This window comes from Cervus elaphus, chromosome 25, assembly GCF_910594005.1.
Source record: "Cervus elaphus chromosome 25, mCerEla1.1, whole genome shotgun sequence".
NCBI lineage: Eukaryota > Metazoa > Chordata > Mammalia > Artiodactyla > Cervidae > Cervus > Cervus elaphus.
In genome coordinates, this window is record NC_057839.1 from 26,302,500 (window position 1) to 26,328,064 (window position 25,565).

At 34.6% G+C, this 25,565-nt stretch overlaps 1 protein-coding gene across 6 annotated transcripts in view; it reads left to right on the forward strand.

Moving 5' to 3' along the window:
• Nucleotides 1-25,565, forward strand: part of SLC38A9 (solute carrier family 38 member 9) — an 80,350-nt gene that overhangs the window by 14,820 nt on the left and 39,965 nt on the right. For 5 of the 6 annotated variants that reach the window (XR_006337780.1, XM_043887272.1, XM_043887271.1 and 2 more), the window contains exons 3-6: nt 21,423-21,555; nt 24,760-24,881; nt 25,016-25,079; nt 25,308-25,401. Coding sequence is in view for 5 of the 6 variants with exons in the window: in XM_043887272.1 (XP_043743207.1) it covers nt 21,423-21,555; nt 24,760-24,881; nt 25,016-25,079; nt 25,308-25,401 (413 nt within the window). In the remaining variant the exon portion in view is untranslated. Of the gene's footprint in view, nt 1-21,294; nt 21,556-24,759; nt 24,882-25,015; nt 25,080-25,307; nt 25,402-25,565 lie in introns of all 6 variants that reach the window. The other variant, XM_043887276.1, reaches the window with a different exon arrangement.

Consider the following 25,565-nt stretch of genomic DNA (forward strand, 5'->3'; position numbering starts at 1 on the left):
TCTTCACATACAGTCTGATTCTTCTGATTCACTTTTTGACTTGCAGTCATCAAAAATCATTATTTTTTCCTGCTCACACAAAATTGTCCTTATTACCATTAAGAGTATTGATAGTATAGTATTTCTTGAAAGAATTTTCTTCCAAATCACTGGCACTTTTTAGTTTTGATGCTTGCACTTTCCGGATCTTACCAGAAGGTGTCACAAAAAGCTTTCTAACAACACTATGGCTCATATTTCTTCCTTACTGCTGCTGCTGCTAAGTCGCTTCAGTCGTGTCCGACTTTGTGCAACCCCATAGACGGCAGCCCACCAGGGTCCCCCATCCCTGGGATTCTCCAGGCAGGCAAGAATACTGGAGTGGGTTGCCATTTCCTTCTCCAGTGCATGAAAGTGAAAAGTGAAAGTGAAGTCATCAGTCGTGTCTGACTCTTTGTGACCCCATGGACTGCAGCCTACCACGCTCCTCTGTCCATGGGATTTTCCAGGCGAGAGTACTGGAGTGGGTTGCCATTGCCTTCTCTGATTTCTTCCTTAAATGATCTCTAAATGGTTTGATCATTGAAATGACCACAGATGACCTGTCATGCCACCAAGAGCAGTTATCTTCATGACTGCCACCTGGCTGACAGTGATTAAAAGATGTCCTGGATTATTATTAGATGCATCCATATTTTAGAAAGGACTAAATGTGTATGCTAGAGTTAATAAGATATTACATGTAACAAAAAGGGATATTCTGTTCTCAGTCTAGAAGACTCTAAAATACAGTGTCATGCTCTTTAAATTTTAACCCCACAAAATTAATGTGATCTGCCCCTCACCAAAAAAAATGCCATCAACCAATGCCAAAGTTTACATGGCCCAGCAGTTTCACTTCTAAACATTAATTTGCAGTGTCAAGTAGTATATGTACAAAGTTGTTTGATGCACTGTTTTTTAATAATAGCAAAAGGTTGAAAACAACAAAAATGTCTTCTTATAGGACTGGATAAATTATGGCACCTTGATACAATGGAATATTTTTCACCCATTAAAAAGAAAGTAGTGACTTTATTACATATCAAAATGGAACAAGTCTTCAGCTTATTTTGTTAAATGAAAAAATGTGAAGTGCAGAGCAATCAGTGTATATAGCATACTGCTGTTTGGGTAAAGACATTAAAAAGTTATATATAATGCAAATATATATATAAATGAGTCCAGGGGAGTAAATAGGAAACTGTCAGAGTGTTGTCTCCTCAGAAAGAAACAGTGCTTGAGGTGGGACATGTGGCAGTTACTGTTAGGTAAATACCCAACTATTCAAGAACCCCACCTATTCCTTGAACTTCTGTTTTTCAGTTTTCTCTGTTTCCTCTTCCATTTCTCCCAGGACCTAGGGCTTTCTTACTCATCTCTGTGTGCCAGTTTTTCTCAGGGAATTCACTCAAAAATTCCCTCTGTTAGACAATGCTTTGTAAATTATACTTTTTCTTCCTCCCCTTATTCACTATTGCTTATCTATCCTATTTGTGGACAAGCTTGTTGTCTGTTTAATGTTACGATGGCAAAAAAATGCTGATTTTGTTAAGGCTCTAAGCAGTTTCCAATCCAGGAGATGAAAGAGGATTGATTTAAACTATTCTTGATAATCCCGCTTCCATTTTCCAGATACTTATGTTTAGTCTTTTTTAGCAGCTTGAGCAGTATGAAGTTTATCACATGAGAAATGCATCATTGTCATTTAAAGTGGCCATCAGAGAAGATAATAAATGAATCTTGTAATTTTCACTTGTATGTTTAGTATCAGTGAATAGAAGGACTAATGAATGCTGATTAAATGCTCAGAACTTTCTTGAAACCTCTAAATTCTATGATAAATAATTGATCACTGTGACAATAGAACATAGGTCATTAAAGTGCATTCCACTGCAATAGGTTGGCAGGAGTTCAAACAGTTCTCTGAGTATTTAACCATTTAGATTAAATGGAAGTATATTTTCTATAATGAAATTTGTCAAAATAAGAGGGAATCAACTATTTTCAATCATAGGATAACTGTCTAGGTAAGCATGTCTTAAGAAAAGCAAATTTTTATAGGACTTTAGCAGTAGTGAATGCTAATTTTCATGTGAAATAATTTCAGGAACTTATTTGATGAGGGGAAAAAAACAGGAATATCTTAAAATATTGTTATTTCCACTAAAATTTGGGTTATTTCATTTTATATACATAAATCTCAGATACACTGTATTTTTCAATTTATTAACTTTGAGAAAATTAGTGTTAATATAGCCTTATCTTCACATATTTGTGAAATGATGAAGTATCATTTATACTTTTTTCTAGTATACATTGCAGTAAATACAAAGGAGTTAAAATAGCATTTATCCTTGTGCTACCTAAAATCATCTTTCATATAGCCACACTTTGGGAAACTGTCTTCAACTGTTAGAATACAAAAAATAACATTTGATACTTTTAGATTGCTTATTCTTAGTTTAATTTGTGGTTGACTCTGTCTCTTCCACTAGGTGGCAATCAAAATCATGTTCCAGTTCAAATATAAAAATTTTAAGAAATGCTTGGGACTGAAAGCGTGTTGGACCTGCTTATCATTTTGGTGGACTGGGGGTCTGATTAGACTTAGGTAGATGAAGGACCTTGTCACTGTAGAGGAACCATACATGTCACAAGCATCTGGATCATTTGGAGAACTTTTACAAATTACACAAATCCACATTTCTCTCTGCATGCCTCCCCTCCCCTCCCCTATTAGTTTTTCATCTGATTTGGGGTGAAGAATGTGGGTAGGGTGACAGAAAGGTTTAGAAATCTCCTATACTGTGCTTGATATATGTCTTTGGCAATCACTGGCCTTAGAGTTTGTTTTCCTGCTTTTCCCAGACTTTCTGGTAACCAGATATTAGAGCTGGTATTCAGGATTGCTTCATGCTCTGCTGCTGCTCTGGGATTATAACCTTTGGGAGTTGACCCTCCCAGCCAGCCTGAAACCAAATTGGGATTTGAACTTCCCTTTTTCAGTTTTCTCAAACTCTGTTTCCTCTTCCACTTCTCCCAGGACCTAGGGCTTTCTTACTCATCTCTGTGTGCCAGTTTTTCTCAAGGAATTCACTCAAAAGTTCCCTCTAGACAGTACTTTGTAAATTATACTTTTTCTTCCTCCCCTTATTCACTAATGCTTATCTATCCGGTTGGTGCCAGTTCTGTTGTCTGTTTAATGTTATGATGGCAAGCAAGCTGATGTGTCAAAGACCTAGTCTATTACTTTTTCATGACTATTTGCATTTTAATAAGGAGAATTCTAGAAATATAAAAGCCTAACCTAAGGATTAGATTTTTCTAATAACATTTCAAGTACTCTGGTAAGCCAGTACGGTAGAGAGATATTTAAAATAGGCAGTATTCTGGGTGCCCGTCAAAGATACCAAGCATGCTTATGACCCCTATTTCTTTAAAGTGTCTGTTTGTTTGCCCATGTGCAAAGTGGTCTCTCTCACTTTCATCTGTCATTAATACTGTCACTAGATAGCAGCCTGAATTGACTCTTTTTGTTATCTGTGGTCTGAGAGAGAGAGAGCAAGTGAGCAAGAGCGAGCAAGCACATAACAAAGTGAAGAGTTTATTAAAGTGTCCTAGGCCAACAACAGTGATCGGAAGTGATTATTTGATTATTGAGGCTCGCGTTGTTTCATAGTTGGGGATTTATACAGATCTAGAAAAGTAGTTTCTAGAAAAAGTGGAAAAGTAGTTCCAGGAGAGTTGGTTTCCAGAGCTGTGTAATTGAATTTTGAGGAACTTGCCATCCATGTTAAATAGGCAGGACCAGGGCCCTTGACCATGTATCAGTGCCCTGGAGCTGAAGACCAGTTTTCTGATTGTGTATTATATCTTTTGTTCCCTTCCCTCTCCTTCCTCCTTTTTCCCTTCTTCTTGCCTCTCTTCTTTCTCTCCCTCTTTAGTCGTCTTCTCTCACCTCTCTTCTCCCTACTTTCCACCATTATTTTTCTCCAGTGGAGCTCTTTTTGCTAAATGCTTAAAGAGGGCAGTCTTGGCCATGGATTTCGAGATGCTTTAAATCGATAACTATGGCCTTTGTTAGAATGGGATCTTATTTCAAGTTTCATTGGAACCTTTTTATTCTCTCCGGTTCATAGGTTCTTTTACTTCTGCCAGTCTTTCCAGATGTCTTTGTTTGCTTAACTATCCTTTTGCATTTATATCTGCTTTCCTGAGGTGCTTCCATTTCTTTCCCTATATCTGTCTGTCCTATCTGATTTTGCTATTTCTTCCCTTACTTGCAAACTAGTTCTTTATTTTCTTCCCTATCTTCCTCCCTCATTAACATTATTTGGACGAATCTGAAGAAAGAGGGAGCCTAATAATGGAGTGTGACTGGTGCTCATCAGGGCCAGTCAATCAAGTGTGTTTTGTTGGGAGGAAAGGGTATGAAGAGTTGGCCTAGCATTTTTCTCTGTCTACTCAGTTCTACTTAGTGTTATAACACCTCCAAGCATATAGTTAAAAAGGATTTTAGTGTATCAACCCCGCCCCCCAAAAAAGTGCAGTGGGCTGCAAATAAGAAAAGAGTTTATGGTGGGGGGGGTGTCTTAAAATTATAATTCAGGAGACACAGATTTGGGTGATCCTGAAAGCGTGTTCTGAGGAAAAGAATCAAGGGCTTATTATAAAAACAGAAAACCATGAAATTGTTAAAAATTGTCTGGAAAAAATTGTTATTCATCCTTAAGGAATCACGAGTTGTTTTAGGATAGGGGTCCTAGAAGTAAATAGACTGTTACTGGTTATTTTCGGGTAAGGATCTGATAAGTATCTTGAGTTTCTGGCATATGTTCTAAATAACTTGCTTATCAGGTCAAAAGGTCAGATTCCATCCAGGCTGAGACATGTATAACTCATACTTCCTTAATGGCTTCCTGGCTCCCTTTCAGAAAACTCTCAAAAATACCAACTCCATTTGGATTTTCCTTTCATAAGTAATTATATCATTACTGCAAAAACAATGAAACCCATTGCAAACCCATTCAATTTTCTTATTAAAGAAAATTAAAACTACTTTTAACAAACAGACAAAATCAAATATTTTTAATTGGAGGCACATGAAATTTAGGGATCTTGTCAAAAGCCTAATGGATGACTGTAGCCCAAAGATAAGGAATTGATATAAAAGTAACATACTGAGATTATGTATCTTTGGCCTGCCTGTTATGCTTTAGTCTTAGTCTCAAATTGTCTCCAAGTCTACTGTATAATTTTCCTATGGCTTCTTGTTTTAAGATTTCATCTTATAATCTGTTCTGTATTCCTTTCTCCCCAATTGTAGTTTCTAAGGGCTTTTAAATTTTAAGAGATAAGTGAATGCCTCAACATTTCAAGCTAAGAAATACTTTTCTATAAAGTGACATAGAAAATTACTTTGGTGCTATACTTATTTTTAAAAGTTTGATTAATTTGCAACAACATCACACTTCCTCATTTTTTCTATTTCAGTTAGCTTATAATTTAACTTGGCATGTATCACTACTTCAATTAAGGTTATTTCTCTTTTATCAAATTCATATCTGACTTATTTATTCTAACACTAGTTTTTATATCTACCAATGCCTCTGTTTTTTTTTTTTATTATACTTCTTCCACAGAATGGCTTCTAATCTTCTCTTAAATCCTGGCTTATTCATTATAAATTGATGTAGCCGTTGGTCTTCATCCTGTCTTTGAGTGTTGTTATGCCCTAGCTCTTATATATTAAAATTGTTGTTACTTTAGTATGTTACTTTGATTTTGTTTCTCTTTTATTATAGTTGGCTCAGAGGGTAAAGCGTCTGCCTACAATGTGGGAGACCTGGTTTCGATCCCTGAGTCGGGAAGATCCCCTGGAGAAGGAAATGGCACCCCACTCCAGTACTCTTGCCTGAAAAATCCCATGGACGGAGAAGCCTGGTAGGCTACAGTCCATGAGGTCGAAAAGAGTTGGACACAACTGAGCAACTTCACTTCACTTATTATAGTTAGAGAATTATTTTTATAAATATTTTCTGTTTTATTTCAGCATTATTGAGGCATAATTGGTCTGTTTTATTAAGGCTAGTAAATTTCAGTGTTAAAAATAATTGCTTGAAAAGAGGGCATGATCCTTAAACATTGCTAGTGGAAATGAAACATGATATAGCCACTCATTATTCCTTCCAGTTTTATTGAGATATAATTGACATCCAGCACTTTATAAGTTTAAGCTGTACACCATAATGATTTGACTTACATCATGAAATGATTATCACAATAAGTTTAGTATACATCCATCATCTCATGTAGATACAAAAATTTAGAAACAGAAAAAAATATTTTTCCTTATAATGAAAACTCTTAGGATTTACTCTCTTAACAACTTTCATATATAACATACAGCAGTATTAACTGTATTTATCATGTTGTCCATTATATTCCTCATACTTATTTATTTTGTAACTGAAAGTTTATACGTTTTCACTGCCTGTCTTCTTCCATTCCTCACCTCTACCCTGCCTCTGGTAGAGTCTTTATTTCTATTCAGTCTTTATTTCTATGAATTTGTTTGTTTTTGAAGTATAATTGACCTATAACACAGTTCGTTCCTCTTATACAGCATAGTGATTTGACATTTCTGTGCATTTTAAAATGATCACTTCAGTAAGCTTAGTTATGATTTGTCACCATACAAAGATACTACACTGCCTTTGTTTCCCATACTATTCATTTCATACCCATGACTTCTTTTGCAACTGGTATAGCCACTTTTGAAAACAGTGTGATAATTCCTAGAAATGTTAAATATAGGATTATCATTTGACTTAACAATTCTACACCTAGGTATATACTCAAGAGAATTGAAACATATGTCCAAACAAATATAAAGAAATGTCCATAACATTTATAATAGCCAAAAGTGGAAGCAATCCAAATATCCATCAGTTGATATATATATAAACCAAATGTGGTATATCCATACAACATATTATTATTTGACCATAAAAAAGGATTAAAGTGTCAATATATGCTACAATATGTATGAACCTTGAAAACATGTTATGTAAAAGAGGCCACACAAAAAAAGACATATATGATTCAATTTATATGAACTATCTAAATTAGGTAAAGACAATAGAGACAGAAAACAGATTAATGGTTGCAGATGCTGGCAAGAGGAAATAATGGAACCTAAGATTTCTTTTTGGAGTGATGAAAAGTTCTAAAGTTGATTATGATGGGACTTCCCTGGCAGTCCAGTGGGTAAGACTCTACACTTCCACTGCAGGGGCACAAGTGGTGCCCCTAATGGGAGAACTAAGATCCCACATTCTACATGGCATAGCCAAAAAACAAAAAATTGCTTTTGGTGCTTGAGGGAGAACTCCATGAATGTTCCAAAAACTATTGAATCACACATTTAAATGGGTAAATTTTACGGTATGTGAATTAATATTTTAATAATCTATCATTTTTAATAAAGTATTTTTATTTTATTTATTTTTTAAATTCTTTGGCCATGCCATGCAGCATGTGGGATCTTAGTTCCCAGCCAGGAATCGAACCCTTGCTCCCTGCAATGGAAATATGGAGTCTTAGGTACTAGACCTACTAGACACACTGCCACGGAAGTCTTGTTAATCTATTACTTTTTTTTAATTAAGAAGGCAAGGGAAATTTTTGCTTATGACAAGGGCAGACTAAGGAATTTGGACCAACCAACTGCTGAGAATAACTAGAAAAACTTACCCGCCCCTGCAATTTTTTTAATGTGCCTACAGACATAGGAGAACTGATAAGACAAGAACAGTAGAATCTAGATCTTGAAGAAGGAAGGCACCAAGAAAGGGAAGTGCAGCATTTCCTCAAGAGTATCTGCCAATTCTAGTGTAAGTTTATTGGCTGAGAAGCTATTAAATTGACAGAGCTTTTGACAGCTTTACAAGGCTACAGGGAGAAAAATTGGAATTCAGTGCTCACTAAAAGTAAGCAGGCCCCGTGCAAACTTCAAGGTGAAAAGCCTAGAAATATGAATGAACTGGAAATAAAATGGTCTTCTTTCAGAGACTATAGCTCAAGTTTAACTCATCTCAGTTCCTAAAATTGAATTAAGGTAATCTAGGTTGGCTAAGTGTCTTAAATTGGCTCCCCAAAGCAAATGTACATCCTTTCTAAAGAAAATAATATTATTCTAAGGCTTCAACTTACTTATACTATTTTCTGTATACTAGAATTCCATTAAGTACAATGCCAGGTACTTAAACATAGCTAGGCAGAGAAGATAAACCAACATGATTAAAAATTAGAGACTTAATACACAATAAGGGCTGACAGATGATCCAGATGATGGAGTTATAAGAAACAAACTTTTAAAGACTATGTTTAATATGTTCAAGGAAACTGAAATAAGATTGAGAATTTTGGCACTGGCTAAAAATATAAAACAGAACCAAACTCATAGAAAATGTTTGCTGAATTAAAAAAAGGGCCCAGATGGAAAATCTGGGACCGAAACACAGAAAACAGTAACCTAAAGTAAGAAATCAGTCAATGATGAAAACAAATCAAGGCAAGGATATAGAACAATAAGAGTGATTATGCAGTACTAGAGTGAGTCTGAATTAGTATGATCAAGTTGCAAGAGAGTTGTAATTGTCTGCTAGCATTTAGTATACACTATTTGTAACCAATGGAAACATTTCACCAAGAGACATGTACAAAAATATAGATTATAAGTTATTCATAAGGGTGGCAAACTGGAAACAACCTGGATACCCACCAACCAGCTACAGTTAAATAAATCATATTTTCATGTAATGGAATATTAAACATTTATGAAAATGATCAATCTACAGCTGCAAACAAGAATACGGATGAACCTCAGAAAGATAATGTTGGCAAAAGAAGCTAAACAGAAAAACACATATTGTGTGATTACACTTTATATAAAGTTTAAAAGCAAGTAAAACTAATTTCATGTTTCTGCGCACCTGAGTGCAGAGTGTATGTATGTGGGTCTCTGCTTACCTGAAAATATACTAGAATATTAACTGATTATTTCTAATGGGTGATTTTTATTTTATTATGTGGTATCTGTATTATCCTCAATATAAACAGTGTACTACTTTTATTAAAAAAAAGCTTATCCAGAAAATATAGCATTCCCATAATTTAGGATAAAAATAGTATATACAAAATGGAAAACCCATTTTCTTACAAACAGTGTTTGAATCAACTGTACTTCTGTAGGATGATAAATTTATCTTTTTTCTCTAAGGGTAGATCTTGTTTTGTTCTTGTATAGAGAAGGTTCTGGAAAAAGACAAAAGCATAAAGAAACATATTCCCATCACACAGAGGCAAGTGTCGTTAAAGCATTTTAGTATATTTTCTCCTATCCTTTTCTATGATTTTTTAATGAGATCATATACTATATACAGTTTTAATTTTTTTAACTTTTTCAATTTAAATTTTTATTACATGCTGTTGTTACTTCTGCAAAATATTCCTTAGTTGTCTGCCTGTTTTTTCTCCTTCTCTGCTTCTGTCCCTTGCTATTTCCTTCCTCCCTTTCTTTTGTTCTTCTATCCCTTCCTTTTGTCAATAAACATTCGCTAAGCTCCTTTTGGTGCTAGACACTCTGAGGAAGGAGATAGACACTCAGCAAAAGTATAAGAGAGGTTATAAATATTTAGTATGTATTTATATACATGTATATATAATATATGTATATACACATATATGTATATGTACACACACACATATGTATGTTTTTTCAACTCAGTACTCATTTTTAATGAGAAAAAAGTACTGATTTAACCCATCCTGATCCAGCAATACCAAGAACCCATGGGATCATATCCCAGCAAATAACTATGCTATAGGGTCTGGCTAAGTTCAGCAAAGAGTAGAATGAGGTCATCTGTGGTACTAATGGATAGGTGCTTTGGAGGTTTCTGTGCAGGCGTTTCTTTAAGAACTTTCAGTGGTCAAGTGCAGGGGTCAGCAAACTTTTTTTCTGTAAGGGGCCAGATAGTAAATATTTTAGGGTTTGTGGGCACATGCACTCAGTTTTGCCATTGTGGAATGAAAACAGCCATAGACAACACATAACTGCATGGGCCTTGCTGTGTTCTGATGAAACTTTATTGATAAAAACAGACCATGGGCCAGACTTGTCCTATCTGACTGTAACTACCAACCTCTGGTCTGCAAGGAGGGACTGGACTTAGGTGTAAGCAACTGTAGGGACTGGTACTTCTGACCCCTAGGGTACTTCTTGCCTTGCTTCTGGAGAAGTTAAAAAAAATAAGGTCCACTCACCTTAATTTCTCTCCACCCTCACAGTTGTTTCTAATAGTTGTTCTAATCAAAAGAGCCTTTTGGATAATAAAAGAGTCTCCAGCCTCTCCCTGAACCTCAGGCCTCTGCAGCAAATCTAGAGTTCTTTGGCAAGGTCACCTAAGGGTTTAGCTGCCATAAATTCTAGGAATTATGACTGAGGCTAAGAATGATAAGGAGAAAGTACCAGGTTTCAAGGAATTGTAAAAAGTTTTACAATAAAAATTATCCTTAAGGATCATTGAAATGCCCCAAAAAGCTATGATCATTTTTCCATATTAAGACTTACTTCTAAATATCATTTTATATAAATGCATATTATTTAAATATATCATAATTTAACAGTGTTTAACTATTAAGCTGTTCACAATTTTAATTATTTTAAATAATGCTTTAATTAGCAGCTTTCTATATGCCATATTTATACCATATTTTGATTTCTTCTAGTAGAGTCTCAAAAGTATAATTATTAGAATAAAAGGATGTAAAGCACAATTAAGGTTTTTTTAATATATTACTATATAGCCAAATTGTTATCTAGAACAGTTGTGCAACTTTGTACTCCTGCCGTCTATGTGTGGAAGTTCCTGTGTCAGAATCCCCTTTCTAGCACTGTTTCTTTTTCACTAAATTGTTTATAAAACTTTCCTGTATATAAAATTAGTTGATAAGAGCCAGTTGGCAGCAGATTTCATGTTGGACTGTTGCCTTTGTCAGACTGTTTGGTTATTTTGGGAGTGGTTTGCTAAGTAACATGGCATACAACCAACAGTGGATTCTGGTCAGGTTCAGTGTTTGCCATTTGGGTTGAAGGCTGATTTGTGTAGACCATTTGTTGCTAGTGTCTTTCTAGTGGCAAAGCAGAAGTTCTCTTAGCTGCTTTACCTTTTTTTTTTTTAAATCTCATTTGGCTCCACCAGGTTTTAGTTGAATCATGCAAGATCTTCAGTTGTGGCATCCAAACTTGTAGTTGCAGGTGTGTGGGATCCCACACATGTAGTTCCCTGATCAGAGATCAAACCCCCTGCATTGGGAGCGTGCAGTCCTTAGCCACTGGATCCCCAGGGAAGTCCCCCATTTACCTTTCTTGAGGGTCATGATAAAGATTTCTAAAGCTTGATAAATTGTTGTTGTTTTTGTTCATTTGCTAAGTTGTGTCTGACTCTTTGGGACACCATGAACTGTATACACCAGGCTTCCCTGTCCTTCACTATGTCCTGGAGTTTGTTTAAATTCATGTCCATTGAGTCGGTGATGCCTTCCAACCATCTCATCCTCTGTCGCCTTCTTCTCCTCTGCCTTCAATCTTTCCCAGCATCAGGGTCTTTTCCAATGAGTCGTCTCTTTGTACCAGGTGGTCAAAGTATTGGAACTTTAGCATCAGTCCTTCCAATGAATATTCAGGGTTGATTTCATTTAGGATTGACTGGTTTGATCTCCTTAGTATTCCTTTCTTAAGTTATGGGAGAGGAATAAGAGCAAGGCTCTTTTTCTCTGGTAATCTGTTTAAAGAGTAGATGAATTTTTTGTGTTTTCAATTTCTAGGTAACAAGGTAATGAAGAAAGCAATTCTAATGTTCATCTGAAGAATCATAAGTATATATCAATAATAAGACTTATCTCAATATATATACTTACTGAAGTATTTCATTACATTTCCAGCTTTTGAGGAAATGTTAGTTAAAATGCTGGCTTGGCAATTTTCTTTTCCCCTGCTTTTTTTCTTTTTTAATGGGGAGTAATTAGGCTTTGAAACTAGAAATTTCATTTCTCTTTCAGAAATTCTTTTGGTAGATTTGTGTAAGAAGGAGAGTAATAATGGGTGTGACATTGAGGGTTGAAGTCTACAATGTCTATAATTTATATTATTACTTATTTATAATTAATATAAATAATTATAACTATATAATTAAGTATATCTTAGTTATAATTTATAATTAAGACAAATTCTTTTCTTCAAAAAATTAATAATACTCTTACTTTATTGCAGTTAAAGAAATTGAGACAATTTGTAACTTATTTTGGCATTCTTATAAAATGAGTGAAAGGAAGAACTGCTTGGAGAGTGTGCCCTCTTGGGAATTTTTCCCACATTCCTAATCTTACTTTGTAGAATGTCACTCACGGTGTTGGAACTGCTTTTTCTAGGTAGAAAATAGGATGGGGTGGTGGTGGTGGTGTTACTGTTTTATATCAACCTAGAGAAAAACTAAAAAACTGTTAGGTTTGTATATACTTACAGGTACTTCTAGCATCTTAACTTTGTTGAAAGCTCCTACCATTTATTTATAGAATTCTTTTGGCCTCATTCCAGTGCTGATACTAAAATCAAAACAAACAAAAAAAACCTTACATTTATGTTATTGATAATTTTGTAGCCATGAAAGAAGAGATTGTTTGTTTTTAGCATAGTTGAATTAAAACAATTTATGGGTTTCTGAAAAACAAAATTTGAAAGCATGAATTGCACTGAAAGAATTTGTAAATTCATTCTTAGCAGCATCTGCATTTAATTAAACTGTATAGTCCTGAGAATTAATATTCAGGTCAAGTTCTTTGTCCATGTGTCATTAAGGGAGATTTTACTTGTGGCTAAGTAACAGCCTAGAATTTTAAAATAAAGAACTCATAACCTTCAGCCAGGTGTTTATCAGCATTTACTTTTTTCATCATATCATCCTTATCACTTAAAAAAATAATAAGCTGAAAAATTGGAACTGTGTATATTTATATGTGTGTATATGTACTTCTTTTTTTTCTTTTTGTTTCATTTTATTTTTTTTGTATGTGTACTTCTGTATTATGTATATTATAAAACACAAAAATAGAAATTTAAAAATTATGTAATGATCTTGATAGAATTAACTTTGAAGAAGTGAAACTCACTCAGTTGTATCTGACTCTTTGTGACCCCATAAATATACAGTCCATGGAATTCTCCAGGCCAGAATACTGAGTGGGTAGCCTTTCCCTTCTCCAGGGGATCTTCCCAACCCAGGGATCGAACTCAGCTCTTCTGCATTGCAGGTGGATTCTTTACCAGCTGAGCCACAAGAGAAGCCCAAGATACTGGAGTGGGTAGCCTCTCCCTTCTCCAGTGGATCTTTTCAACCCAGGAATCAAACCGGGGTCTCCTGCATTGCAGGCAGATTCTTTACCAACTGAGCTATCAGGGAATCCCAGTAGAATTAACTTTAAATTTTATTTAACAGTACATTAAAACTTTTATTTTTACTTTATAATATTAACCATAACAATAGAATATGCTTTATTATTTTTGAAAATCTTATCACACTGCCACAATAGTAATTCAAGATAATTTGAAATTCATTTCTGCTCATCTTACAACATATGGTAGTTTTTATTGAAATTTGCCTGGTAAATTTTTATCCTTCCCAATATGACTCAATCACATTTAGTGACTGCTGTGCTAGTTTTGTGTATTCTGGTATTCCTTGTTATTAATATTTTTAAAGCCCCAAATACTCCTATTTTTATTGGTTTAATACTGTTAACTTGGAAACAACCGGTAGCGTTGTTCACCTTTCTTGGTTCTCTCTCCAGTCTATTCTCCCACCTCTCCTCTCCGTCAAAAAAAAACAAAACAAAACCAAACCACACTGATTTAGAGAGAGCCTTCAGAAAGCAACTAATCTCTTTCCTGAGGGGAGGGAGAAATTAACAGAATCATCCTTCTCAGGTTAACTGGAATTAAAATCAAAACTGTTATAAGCCAGTAGCTCCTTGGCCAGAATGGAGAAGCTACCTCACTGGTCTGAAAGCACCATTGGAGGGGAGCTAAATACTTCAGGGGTATCCATTTGGAAGGTACTCTGATGAGAAGGATACAAAGGAGAAAGAATCATTAGATACACTCAGATCTAATAATTTACATTGGAATTACAACTTAACAATGTTTTTTATACTTTTTATGCAAAATGTAAATTTTCATGTTTGAAATAAATTGAATGTTTAATGTCACTGACTTTTAACCATTTTATACTCTGAATACTTTTTAGTGAAGATATTAGTATTAATATTTAGTATTCTATAAAATAAATACGTAGATACTGGTGTTGTCATTTGCTTCATTATTACAATTTTTACTTTGATTTTTGTGTGTGGTTAATAACATGTTCAAAGACCATTTACATTCTTTGGAAGTTCTTAAACATTAAAAAAATTTTAATCCATGTCTATAAAATTGCAGTTTTGAGTTTTATTGGTGACAGACATTATTTTCAACAATAAAATAATGTAACAATGGAAACATTTTTAAACATCCATTATCAGAATAGTTTCTGTATAATGTGAGTTTTTTAAAAAGCAACTGCTTTTTCAGGGACTTCCCTGACAGACCAGTGGTTAAAACTCCAAGCTTTCAATACAGGGTACACAGGTTTGATCCCTGGTCAGGGAACCAGAATCCCAAATGTCACTCAGAATGGCAATAAATTAATTTTAAAAAAGCAACTTCTTTGTCAGTCATTGTTACAATATCTTTACTTTGAAGGGAGACAGATTAGGTATGTGGGGAGTTATTTTAGTTTTGGATACCTTCTGGGTACCTATGTAGCATACTGTTGACAGCCACAAGTCATCATATAAGAGATCAACAAATTTGGAACAATTGTCTTGTTACAGGAAAAAGGTAGCTAATTCATACTTAAGTTTAACAAATATTTAAGATATTTTGCCAGCAAATTTCTGTGTAGTACACAAGAATTTTGGGGTCCCTCTTGATCTCACTACTGAATTTTGAAAGAATATGTTACTTTAAGATCTGTTTTTAAAGTTCTTTTTATCATATGTTATATACAGTATACAAAAGAGTGTATGGTACATATGTACAATTTAAAAATTCATAAAGCCCACACCCATCCAACAGCGAAGTCTAGAAATTAGCTGCACTGCAGCTCTTTTGAAGCTATTTTGAAGGTGTGCGTCCTTCACCAAACACATCCCTCTGTCTTCCTATAGGTAATCACTCTCATGACATTTGTGTGATCATTTTCCTGCTTTTCTTTATTATTTATTATCTATGCATCCCTAAATACTGAATTCAGTTTTACCTGTTTTTGCATCTCATGTAAATGGGATCCTGCGGTGTATATTCTTCTGTGACTTTTGTTGAGTAGGGTTAGGGTTAGGGTTAGGGTTAGGGTTACAGTTTTCATCCCAGGGTACACAGCTACTTTCATTGCCAGTGCTTTCTAGCATTTTATTCTGTAGCTGTCTGCAGTTTATTTATTCATTCTACTTTTGAACATTTGGGATATTCCCATTGTGGGACTTTTACAAAGAATAACATTATTGTATGTGTCTCCTGGTATACGTATACGAGAACTCTTCTAGGATATATCCCTGGGAGTAAATATGATGGGTAGTAGTGTATATGTATATTCAACTTCACTAGATAGTGCCAGACTATCTTCCACAGGGGTTATACCAGCATATATTCCCAGCAGAGTTTCCATTGTTCTACCTCCTACTAGTATTTGATATTGTGAGATTGTTAAATTTTCACCATTCTGATGAACATATAATGCTGTGTCATTATATTTTTTCCATGAGATTGAAGTTGGTAAAATGTTATTAATGATAGCCAGTTGTGGGATTATAGGTGATTTTTATATTTTTTATGCTTTTAAAGCATTTCCCTATAGTATTTACACTTACCTCTTCAGCTACCACTTCATTGCTCTCATTTCTCTTTACAGAAAACTCCTTGCAAGGATTATTTGTACTCACCATACCAAATTTTTCTCTTGAGCCCAGTTCATTCAGGATTTTGCTCTAACTACTCTGCCACAACTGCTCACATGCAGGTTACCAGTGGTCATTTCATAGACTAGTCCTCATCTCATTTGACTTAGCAGTGGTATTTGACACAATCATTCTCTAACCCTGAAAAGTCTTTAATTTGCTTGAGGATACCATACTAAATTGATTTTCTTTTAGGTTGCTGCTTCACATTTTTTATAGTTTTTGATACTTTGATTATTCCCTCCATCATTTCTCCCCCAGGTATTTATTTTAAAAATTTTAAAACTAAAGAAAAGTTAAAAACGTTATCTTCATGATTTTTTATTAACTTTTTTCCTGATTATAAAAGCAATATAGGTTTTGATGATCATACTGTGGTTATATAAGATGTCATCACTGGGGGTTAACCTGCGTAAAGTATGGGAAATCTTTGTAGTATTTTTTCCAACTTCTATATTTCTAAAGTGATTTCAAAATGCATTTATTCACTGTATTTTATTGGGCTCCTATGACATGCCAGGTACTGTTCTAGGCCCTGGGAATAGAGTAGTGACCAAATTGACAAAAATCCCTGTTCTCGTGAAGCTTTTATTTTTTAGAGGTAATCAGTAGTAAATAAAAAGTACATATTATGCTAGATAGTATAAATGCTAGAGAGAAAATGTAAGGCAGAAAAGCAGAGATGGTGTATAAGAAATGACAGGGATGGAGAAGAGAGGTTGAAATTTTAGGTATGGTGACCAGGATAACCAAATGTCTCATTGAGAAAGGGGACCTTGAGGAAGGACTTGAAAGAAGTAAAGAAGCAAGCCATGAAGATATTTAGGAGAAAGGCCTTCAGAGCCTTTGTTTAAAGTAATAGCGAAGGTCCTAAAGTGGATACATGCTTTCAGTATGTCAGGAATGGTGAGGAAGGTGCTGGGGTTAGTGTGGGATACAAATCCGAGAGATGGGGTGGGGAGGGGTAGCAGGGAGCAGTTACGATACGTGAATCGGGAGTTCAGGCTGGAGATAATAGTTGCAGTGCCATCAGCATGCACATTTTATATTTAAAGTTATGGAACTAAATGAGTCCACCAAGAGACTGAGTGTAGATAGAGAAGAGAAAATGGATTAAACTCTGGATTACCCTGACATTTAAGGATTGGGGGTTTGAGAAGGAATCAACTAAAAAGACTGAGAATTTGTCCCTTTAGGATTATGTCTATTGGCATGTGAAGTCCTCCAGGTACTAACCCTGATGAGGTTTCCCTCATCTCTTACTACTCCTCTTCTTAGTACTTGTAGTTTTAAAACATTTATCCTGCTCCCTTTCTGGGTTCTTTCTGCATACTTTTCCATTCTTTAAAGCACAATTTTTTTTCTTTTCCTCATCCTTGATTAACTCCTTGGTATCTTTTCAGATTCACCTCAACAATAGTTTTCTTGTGGTCTGCCAGACATGATTTAGTTTCCCCTTCTATGTATTCTGCACGTACCCAACATCGCACAACCTTCTTGCTCCTATTATTGCTCATAATCACCTTCTCTCTTTTTCTATTTTTCTCTCTGAACTGAAATTGCTTACTTGCCTGTCTTCTCCAGTAGACTATGATCCTTGAGGTTCTATGTCCTGCTGATCATTTAATATTTAACACAGTGCTTAATACTTTGTTGGCACTTAAACAATATTTCATAAACTAGAGAACCAATAAAGTAATTAACCCTAATAAAAAGAGAAGAGCTTATATAGGCTCAACCTTTGGAGATGTTTTGCCAAAAATTTTACTTTCCTTGGTTCAAAGGATTTGTTAACAAAGAAACCACTCATCACACACAACAATTTCTATAGTTAATAGAGAATTATTTGACTTAATTTCAACATACAGTCATTAAAAGAAGAGAAATAGAAACAATAGAGAAAAGTAACAGCATATACAGCCCCAAATTAGGCCAGCCAACCTCCAGACTTAAACAGTGCTGGGAAGTCCCTCATTAACAGCAATCTGGAGTCCCAGTGGGAAAGGGTCCCAGGCAGTGCGTCCAACCACGAGTGAGACTTCAGATTGCAGTTTCAAGGGCTCCCACTTATAATTCCAGACACAAAAATGCAGCTCTGACTTTTTTTTTTTAACTTTTACAATGCTGTTTGTTTCACCTCGTGAGTCACAGAATTTTGCTAGACCCAAGGGGTCAGACCTTGGCCAGACCTCCAGGGGCTCAAAAATTTCGAAACCTGCTCTCTTATCTAAGGTACTGCCTGACTTGCTGTGCTTGCAGGCAGGCATGGAATCCGGGCAGTACCCCGGCAGGTCAGAAGCAGGTCACAGGCCTGCTGTCCTGCTTCTGAAGTCTGAACAAGACTTCCTCCATTTTAATTTCCCTAATAGGAGACATTGAGTAAAGTTGGAGCATAGAGCAGGGTTTTTGTGAAAGAGAATGTTATTTAGGCCTCAGAGGAAGCAAGAAATGTGTCAGCAAGCCAGAAATTACCAATATTTTTCTTGTAGCAGTAAATATCTGGTACAATGGCTTGATTAACTTCTTTTCTGTCTTCTTTATTGAAAAGCTGCCCAGCAGACATAGTGTTTTACCAAACAGGTAGAAACAAGTACAGTGGGTTCATTATTTTGAATATTTATTTGCATGAGATTTTTGTGAATACTTGATTCTCTTTTCATTTTCTAACAAACAGTTCCAATTTGGTAGGTGTTTGAGAGTTTCATCTTCCTTAGAGATGTGAATAAAGAAATAGTTTTAAATCAAGAGTCTTCATTTTGAGAATGAACCTTCTTAAGAGTCATGGAATTGTTAGTAAATTTCAGAGAAGCGTAACTGGTCAGTAGAAGGGTGGAGACAGATTTAAAAGCCAAAAATTTTTAAGGAATTTAAGGAGTGGAACCTAGAAAATGTGTTAGGTAGAAATAAGGTTTCTTTGTTTATTAAATGAAAATACAGGGTTTTGAGTCACATTTTAAAATATTTTTAAATATTTTAAAAATTTTGCTGAATGTTAAAAGCAATTTTTTTCTGTAGCATGACCACAAATATTTTTAAGGTGAGATAAACATAACTTGTGCATGAAATATTACAATTTCTTTTCAGTGTGACACAGTTGAGCTGCATTTCAAATGAGAAGTACCATTGATAGGGAGCATTCATGTGAAACTGTTCAAAAGAAAAAGTTTCAAAAATGTTTTATTCTGAATATTCTCTGTATAGTTTCAATTTTAAAAGTGTTTTCAATTCCAACAAAAGTTCAATTTAGAAATATAATTCAAAATTTTTGCTTTCTCAGATGAAGCTTTAGCATATGTTTCTAATAATTCAATTAAAATATGCTGAGTTGTATGTTTTTAAAGAGAATCTGCATTGAAAAGATTCCAAAATGTTTGTTTGAACAGGCACTCAGCATCTTGATGAGAACTGTTGAAAAAGAAAAACTTTCAGAGTTATTCTGCTCTCTGAGTACCCAAGCCAACTAAACTGGTACAGTTAACACTTCTGTAAGAGGCCAGGAGCCAGGAAATTGGAACACTTCCTGGACTGCTTTTCAACAGGCCTTCGCGCCAACTTAGTGCTTGATATTAAATATTAATACCATTGAATTTTCAGAGTAATAAGCTACGAGTAGAATATCCTCATCTCTTTCTATCAATGTCATACTTGTTAGTCTCTATTAGTTATCATTGATTAGCTTAAAGCTTTACTTTATGTTGGCATTAAAGCTGTAGTTTGTTTTTTAATTTTGTGGGATGTCATTCTTACAAAAGAAGAAGGGAATGTCCTGTAGAATGTGACCCCTCACTGTCCCCCAGACATATATATTTTTATATTGCTTTTTTAATAGTACTACTGAGTGCTACAGTAGAGATGTAAATTATTTAGAACAGCTAATGCCTTCAAAAGAGTGGTAATTATCTCAGGCTACCAAGTTTATAAATAGGGATAGTTTATTTGGCCTCTGACTCATGTTTTCAGTGTATCCCCTTGAGATTTAGTGACATCACTGATTTCATTTAGCAAGTATGTGCTTACTATAGATAATATGGCATATTGATCTCTATACCTACTTATTTGCTCTAGGGAATGCTCTTAGATATTTTTTTAATTGAACTAGAAAGTACCCACCACATTTAGGTGCTATGGTAAAGAGTAAATAATAAACAAAAGACTCAAAGATACTGTATGCCAACTAGAGAGACTAAGCTAAATTTACCTTCTCTAATATTACAGAGTTATTTGGAAAAATTGCATAAACTAAAATTCCAGTCACTTGGTTTTTCAAGTGCTTCCCGCAAGATTAGATTAACAGTGTCTCCAAAAATGGTTACCATACTTTAAGAAATTTTAAGCTTATTTCAGAACTATAAATGTAGAAGACTTACAGGGAACTAGTGATAAATCTCTTGGCTTGTTTTCCCCTTTATTATTTTGGATCTGTGTACAATGTGAAATAGCAAATGACATACAGTTTGGGAGACAGTTCATTTGTAACTTCAACAGATCTGAGGAATACAGTCACTTCATGCACCCCTGCAGATCTTTCCATTTAAAGTAGTTTATTGCTGGAAAGAAAGTGAATGGAGGGAGTTTCAGTAAGGAACTGAATGGGTTAATGATTGAACATGATGATTGAAAACAAGCATCTATGGTTGATTGGGACACAGTTATGAGAAGAAAGCATTACATATAAATAGTAATGTAATGGTATGTTACTGAAATCTAAGAAAAGTAGGATGAGACAAAATATGTCTAGTGTCTTAATGTTCCATTTGATAGTACTTTGGATAAGTTTCATAAGGGAGATGGTTGAGATCACTAATCCTTAGTACATGAACCAAGAAATAGGAATTGTGTTTATCATAGGAAGTAATTTTGGCCCATAAAGTAGTAGAGACTCTTTAACAGAGGAATGTTTTTGTCTGTAATCTCTCTGATCCGATGCCAAATATTTTTCAGAGAATATTCAAAGCTGTGCCTAAGTTTCATTGTTGAAAACTGACAGCTGCTATGTTTCTTTTTGATAACTGATTGAAGCTCTTTCTGTTATGCCTTCTCTGTTGCTAAATTCCTTAAGTTTAAATAAGTGTGTTTAAAGTAAGAACTTTATGAAACTAAAGCTTTATTCTGTAGATTGGATAATACTTCTTTTGTGACATTTTCTTTTCCCACCAAAAGTGAGAAGTGAATGCCTTGCCTTGGTACATCCCATTTCTAATGGAGGACAAGAAGTCATTTTCTTCAATGGCTGACTTCCAGAATTTCTGCCTGAACGTTCTTTGTCAAGTGTATATTCCCTTCTCTAGGCCTTTCTATATAGAGCCCACAAACATCGTCAGTGTGAATGATGTCATTCAGAGGGTTAGCGACCATGCCTCTGCCATGAACAAGAGGATTCATTACTACAGCCGGCTCACCGCTCCTGCAGACAAGGCACTGGTAAGGGGCAGAGCATTGCTGATTGTCTAAGGTTAAGTTGAAATGAACAGTGCACATAAGCCAGGGCAACTCCCAGTGGTTGAACTTTTTGCTGGCCATATTCCAGGGATGGCATCATGGAAAGTCAAAGATACTAATTAATACATCTTACATCTCAGACTAGTTCATTCTTATTAGCCTGGCATAGAGAAATTTGAAACAATCTTTTTATGTTTACAACAGCCTAGAGATTTGTTAGATTGAATTCTGCTAATCCATAATCCTAAAATCTTTGAGAAGGATGAACTGTTGAAGTAGTTTAGGTCATTGATTAATAAAATAAATAATAAGTTCTGCTTAGTCTATTCAATTTTTAAGTTTGTAGCTATAAGGGAAAAATGTTTTGAGGAATTTTCTACAGAAATGAGAAACTGAAACTTATACATATATATATATAAAATATATATATTATAGATTAAAAACAAGTCAAAGAGCAGATACTAAAGATTTTAAGCTTTGCAGTCCACCTACTGTTGCATATTCTTTTCTGCTTTTGTTTTTGAATCATTTAAAATGTAAAAACTGAAAAAAAAAAATGTAAAAACTGCCCATAGAAAGAGACTATAAAAAATCAGATTGAAGGCTAGATCTTCTTATTAAATCTGTATTATTATCTTAGGTTCAAAACTATATAAGAAATTTCATGCTTATAAGAATTACCACATATGAGATGTTCAGAAATTTGAAAGTTTAAAGAAGAATGAAACATTCTGAGAAAAAAATGATTTTTATAGGTAATAATAAAAAGGGAAAAGGGAAGTCAACATTCTAGATGTTTACAAGGGACGAGAACTGGGCTAGTCACTTGAACACAGATATCTCATATTAGGCCTTGTGAATTCCTAAGATATCCTTTTGCATAGTCAAAGTAGGGACTTTCAAAATAGTCTGGGTGGGATTATTTGTTTCCCCCAATTTTTTCACTTTTTCTTACTCTAGGTCTTTGCGTCAGCAGTTATGGTAAAGTCTTCGCGCTGTATCAGAATTATCTAAGCTCTCTGGGGAGTAGAAGTAATCCAGTATCTCCAGGCCTAGTTCAGACCTCCTAGAGGCTGTATTCTCAGAAGCAAACTTCAGAGATACCAGCTGAGCCAGTCTAAGTCTGAGTGTATGTTGTTTGCCTGGAAATTGTCAGCATTGTACACCAAGTTGAATCCCTTTTGTTAACTGACAGTGAGTTGCGTCTAGTTAATCAAAGTATATAAACAGTGATCTAAAGTGAATATGATATGACCATTTTTAATGATTGTGTGTATACACCATGCTCATTTTCTGAGAATCCCAAAATTATTTTTCTTAAAAGATTTTTAAAGGAAGAGAAATATGAAACCATAAGTGTCAGGTCTTTGGAGAGTTATAACTTTTTATTTCTGAAAATTTCCCCACTTACCTTAATATTTTTATTCTAAATTGGAGAAGGGTAGTAAATCATTTGACTGCCAGCATCTCCTAGATGCTTGCTAATAAATGTGTGGCCTGCACAGGCCAGCATCACTGAGAGCTTGTTAAAAAGGCAGACTCTCAGCCCTTAGTCCAGATCTACTGAATCAAAATCTGTATTTTAACAAATTCTCTGTGTGAATCACAAAAATATTCAAGTTTGAAAAGCACTGTCCTAGACCCACTGACAGAGTGTGGGATCCAATCTCCCAGTTTTTCTGTATCTCCTAATAATTTCTTATCCTCTAGCTTTTTAATCCTATCCCTGATAACTTTAGATTTTCACTTTTTCTGAACTTGCTCTGGTAGATACCATAGTTTATCTCCTGCCTGGTAGATACCATAGTTTATCTCCTGCCTGATACAGACATGGTCCTGCCCCTTTTTTCTTCTACTCCATAGTAGAAGACAGCAGAACTCGGACCCTAGAGGACTGAGGGTAAAGAGAAAGCAGCAGACCTATTTATTTCTATATATGCTTTTGTAGCTCTAAGAAATAATTGTTTACAAAGCCACAGGCATGGCATTCAAGACATTCTTTTCCCACAAGGCACCAAAAATTATATGCATAAAAAGAGAAGGATTTGATATTCTTTCTTTTTGCACCAGTTCGTATCCTGTCTACCTACTGAGGCCTAATATTCTGTCACTTTCTTGAGGTCTTTCCCAACTATTCCAGTCCCCATTATTGTTGTTATTATTGTTGTCATTTCTGTGTTCCAGAATTGAACACTTAATTTTTATTCTTATAGCCTTGTATAATTGTTTTATATATTTTCTAACTGGAATTAAACTTCTTGAAGTTAGGAGCCTATATTATTTTTTTCTTGAACACTAAACTTAGCATTGTACCTAGCACAAAGATGTAGATTTATGTAGTAAGTACTGATACAAAAGATTCTTGCTTTATACCAGTCATTTCTTATATCTTTAATATTATTTGTAAGGGCTACATATTCTCAAAGGACAATTCTCAGTGAGATGGTCAGAATTCCATCAGGAAACTGTATTTTTTTTCCCCCCAGAATAGGGAGGTAGAAAGAAATATATCGGGGTCAAGTGAGTGTTATGTGTATAAGAAATATATACATATTTAATCGTTCTTTTCCTGTGTGTCTTCAACCTGTCTCTATTGGTTCCATCCCTACTATTTACATCTCCTGTCTTTAAAAATCTTTGTCTTGCCTTTACCTTAAGCCACTTTAGCTTACCTTTTTCTTCTAGTACCAAAGCGTTTAAAAGAATAGTCTATATTTTTTATTCTTTTCTTTCCCTTCTTTTGACTCCTCAATTTCTTATAGTTTGAGTTCCCAACCTGCCTCTTTGCTAAAACCACATTCACATAGGAATTCAATGACCACTTGATTCTTAAAATTCTCACTTAAAGCCCATTCCCTTCCATCTAGAATTCTTAATTTCAGTCTTTGTGGCTCTTCTTCCTCCTGTCTCTTAAAAGTAAAGAGAAAAATATTTTGACGATTGCATATTCTAAGAATTCATTCTCATTTAGGATGAACAGTTTATTATTTATAGTATTTAAACTCTTACTCCTTTAGATCTTACTATATTTAAAAAGTAATTTTTATGTTTTAATCAGGGATACACACTGTTTATTTGTTCCTGATAGTTGGAAATGTGTCTATATTCAGGTACTTTATTGTATAGAAAATATCCTGTGTTGAACATTTACTGGTTCTAACATTTCCTTACTTTTTTTTTAACCAGATTGCCCCAGATCATGTAGTTCCAGGTCCAGAAGAGTGCTATGTGTATAGCCCGTTGGGTTCTGCTTATAAACTTCAAAGTTACACTGAAGGATATGGTAAAAACACCAGTTTAGTAACCATGTGAGTTAAACTACTTTTTGGAGCATAACTTAAATTATGTGTAAATAAAAATTACTGATTATTTTAATTTTTGTCTTAATTAAAATATTTGAAGAGTCAAACTTTATGTTTTACTACTATTACTCTGCTTTCAGTTTTATGATTTGGAATACCATGCTGGGAACATCTATACTAAGTATTCCTTGGGGCATAAAACAGGTAATATAATTTTCAGAACACTTTGTATTAGAATTTTTTTCTCTTTGTATTGTAAGTTTTACAATAAGTTTTAATAAGTCTACATAAAATTATTAAAGAAATAGATTATTTAGTTTTACATTAGCTGTCAAATTTTTATGATAATTGTTTAGGGTAACTTAATATGGTTGCATATTAATTTATTCTGACATGCTATATGTTGTTCTATATTTTTATTTTTTTAAACAGGCTGGGTTTACTACTGGAATGTGTGTCATCATGCTGATGGGCCTTCTAACACTTTACTGCTGCTACAGAGTAGTGAAATCAAGATCTATGATATGTAAGAATTTATCATTGTAAAAATAAATGAATGATGTGGATATTAATAAGAACTGATGTTGAGGTGGATCACTGATGTGTGATAACACACATTTCACAAGTGTGTTAACTACTTTCTGCCTAAAGGTTTATTTCTTGTAATTCATAGCATTTGGCAGAGCGGAT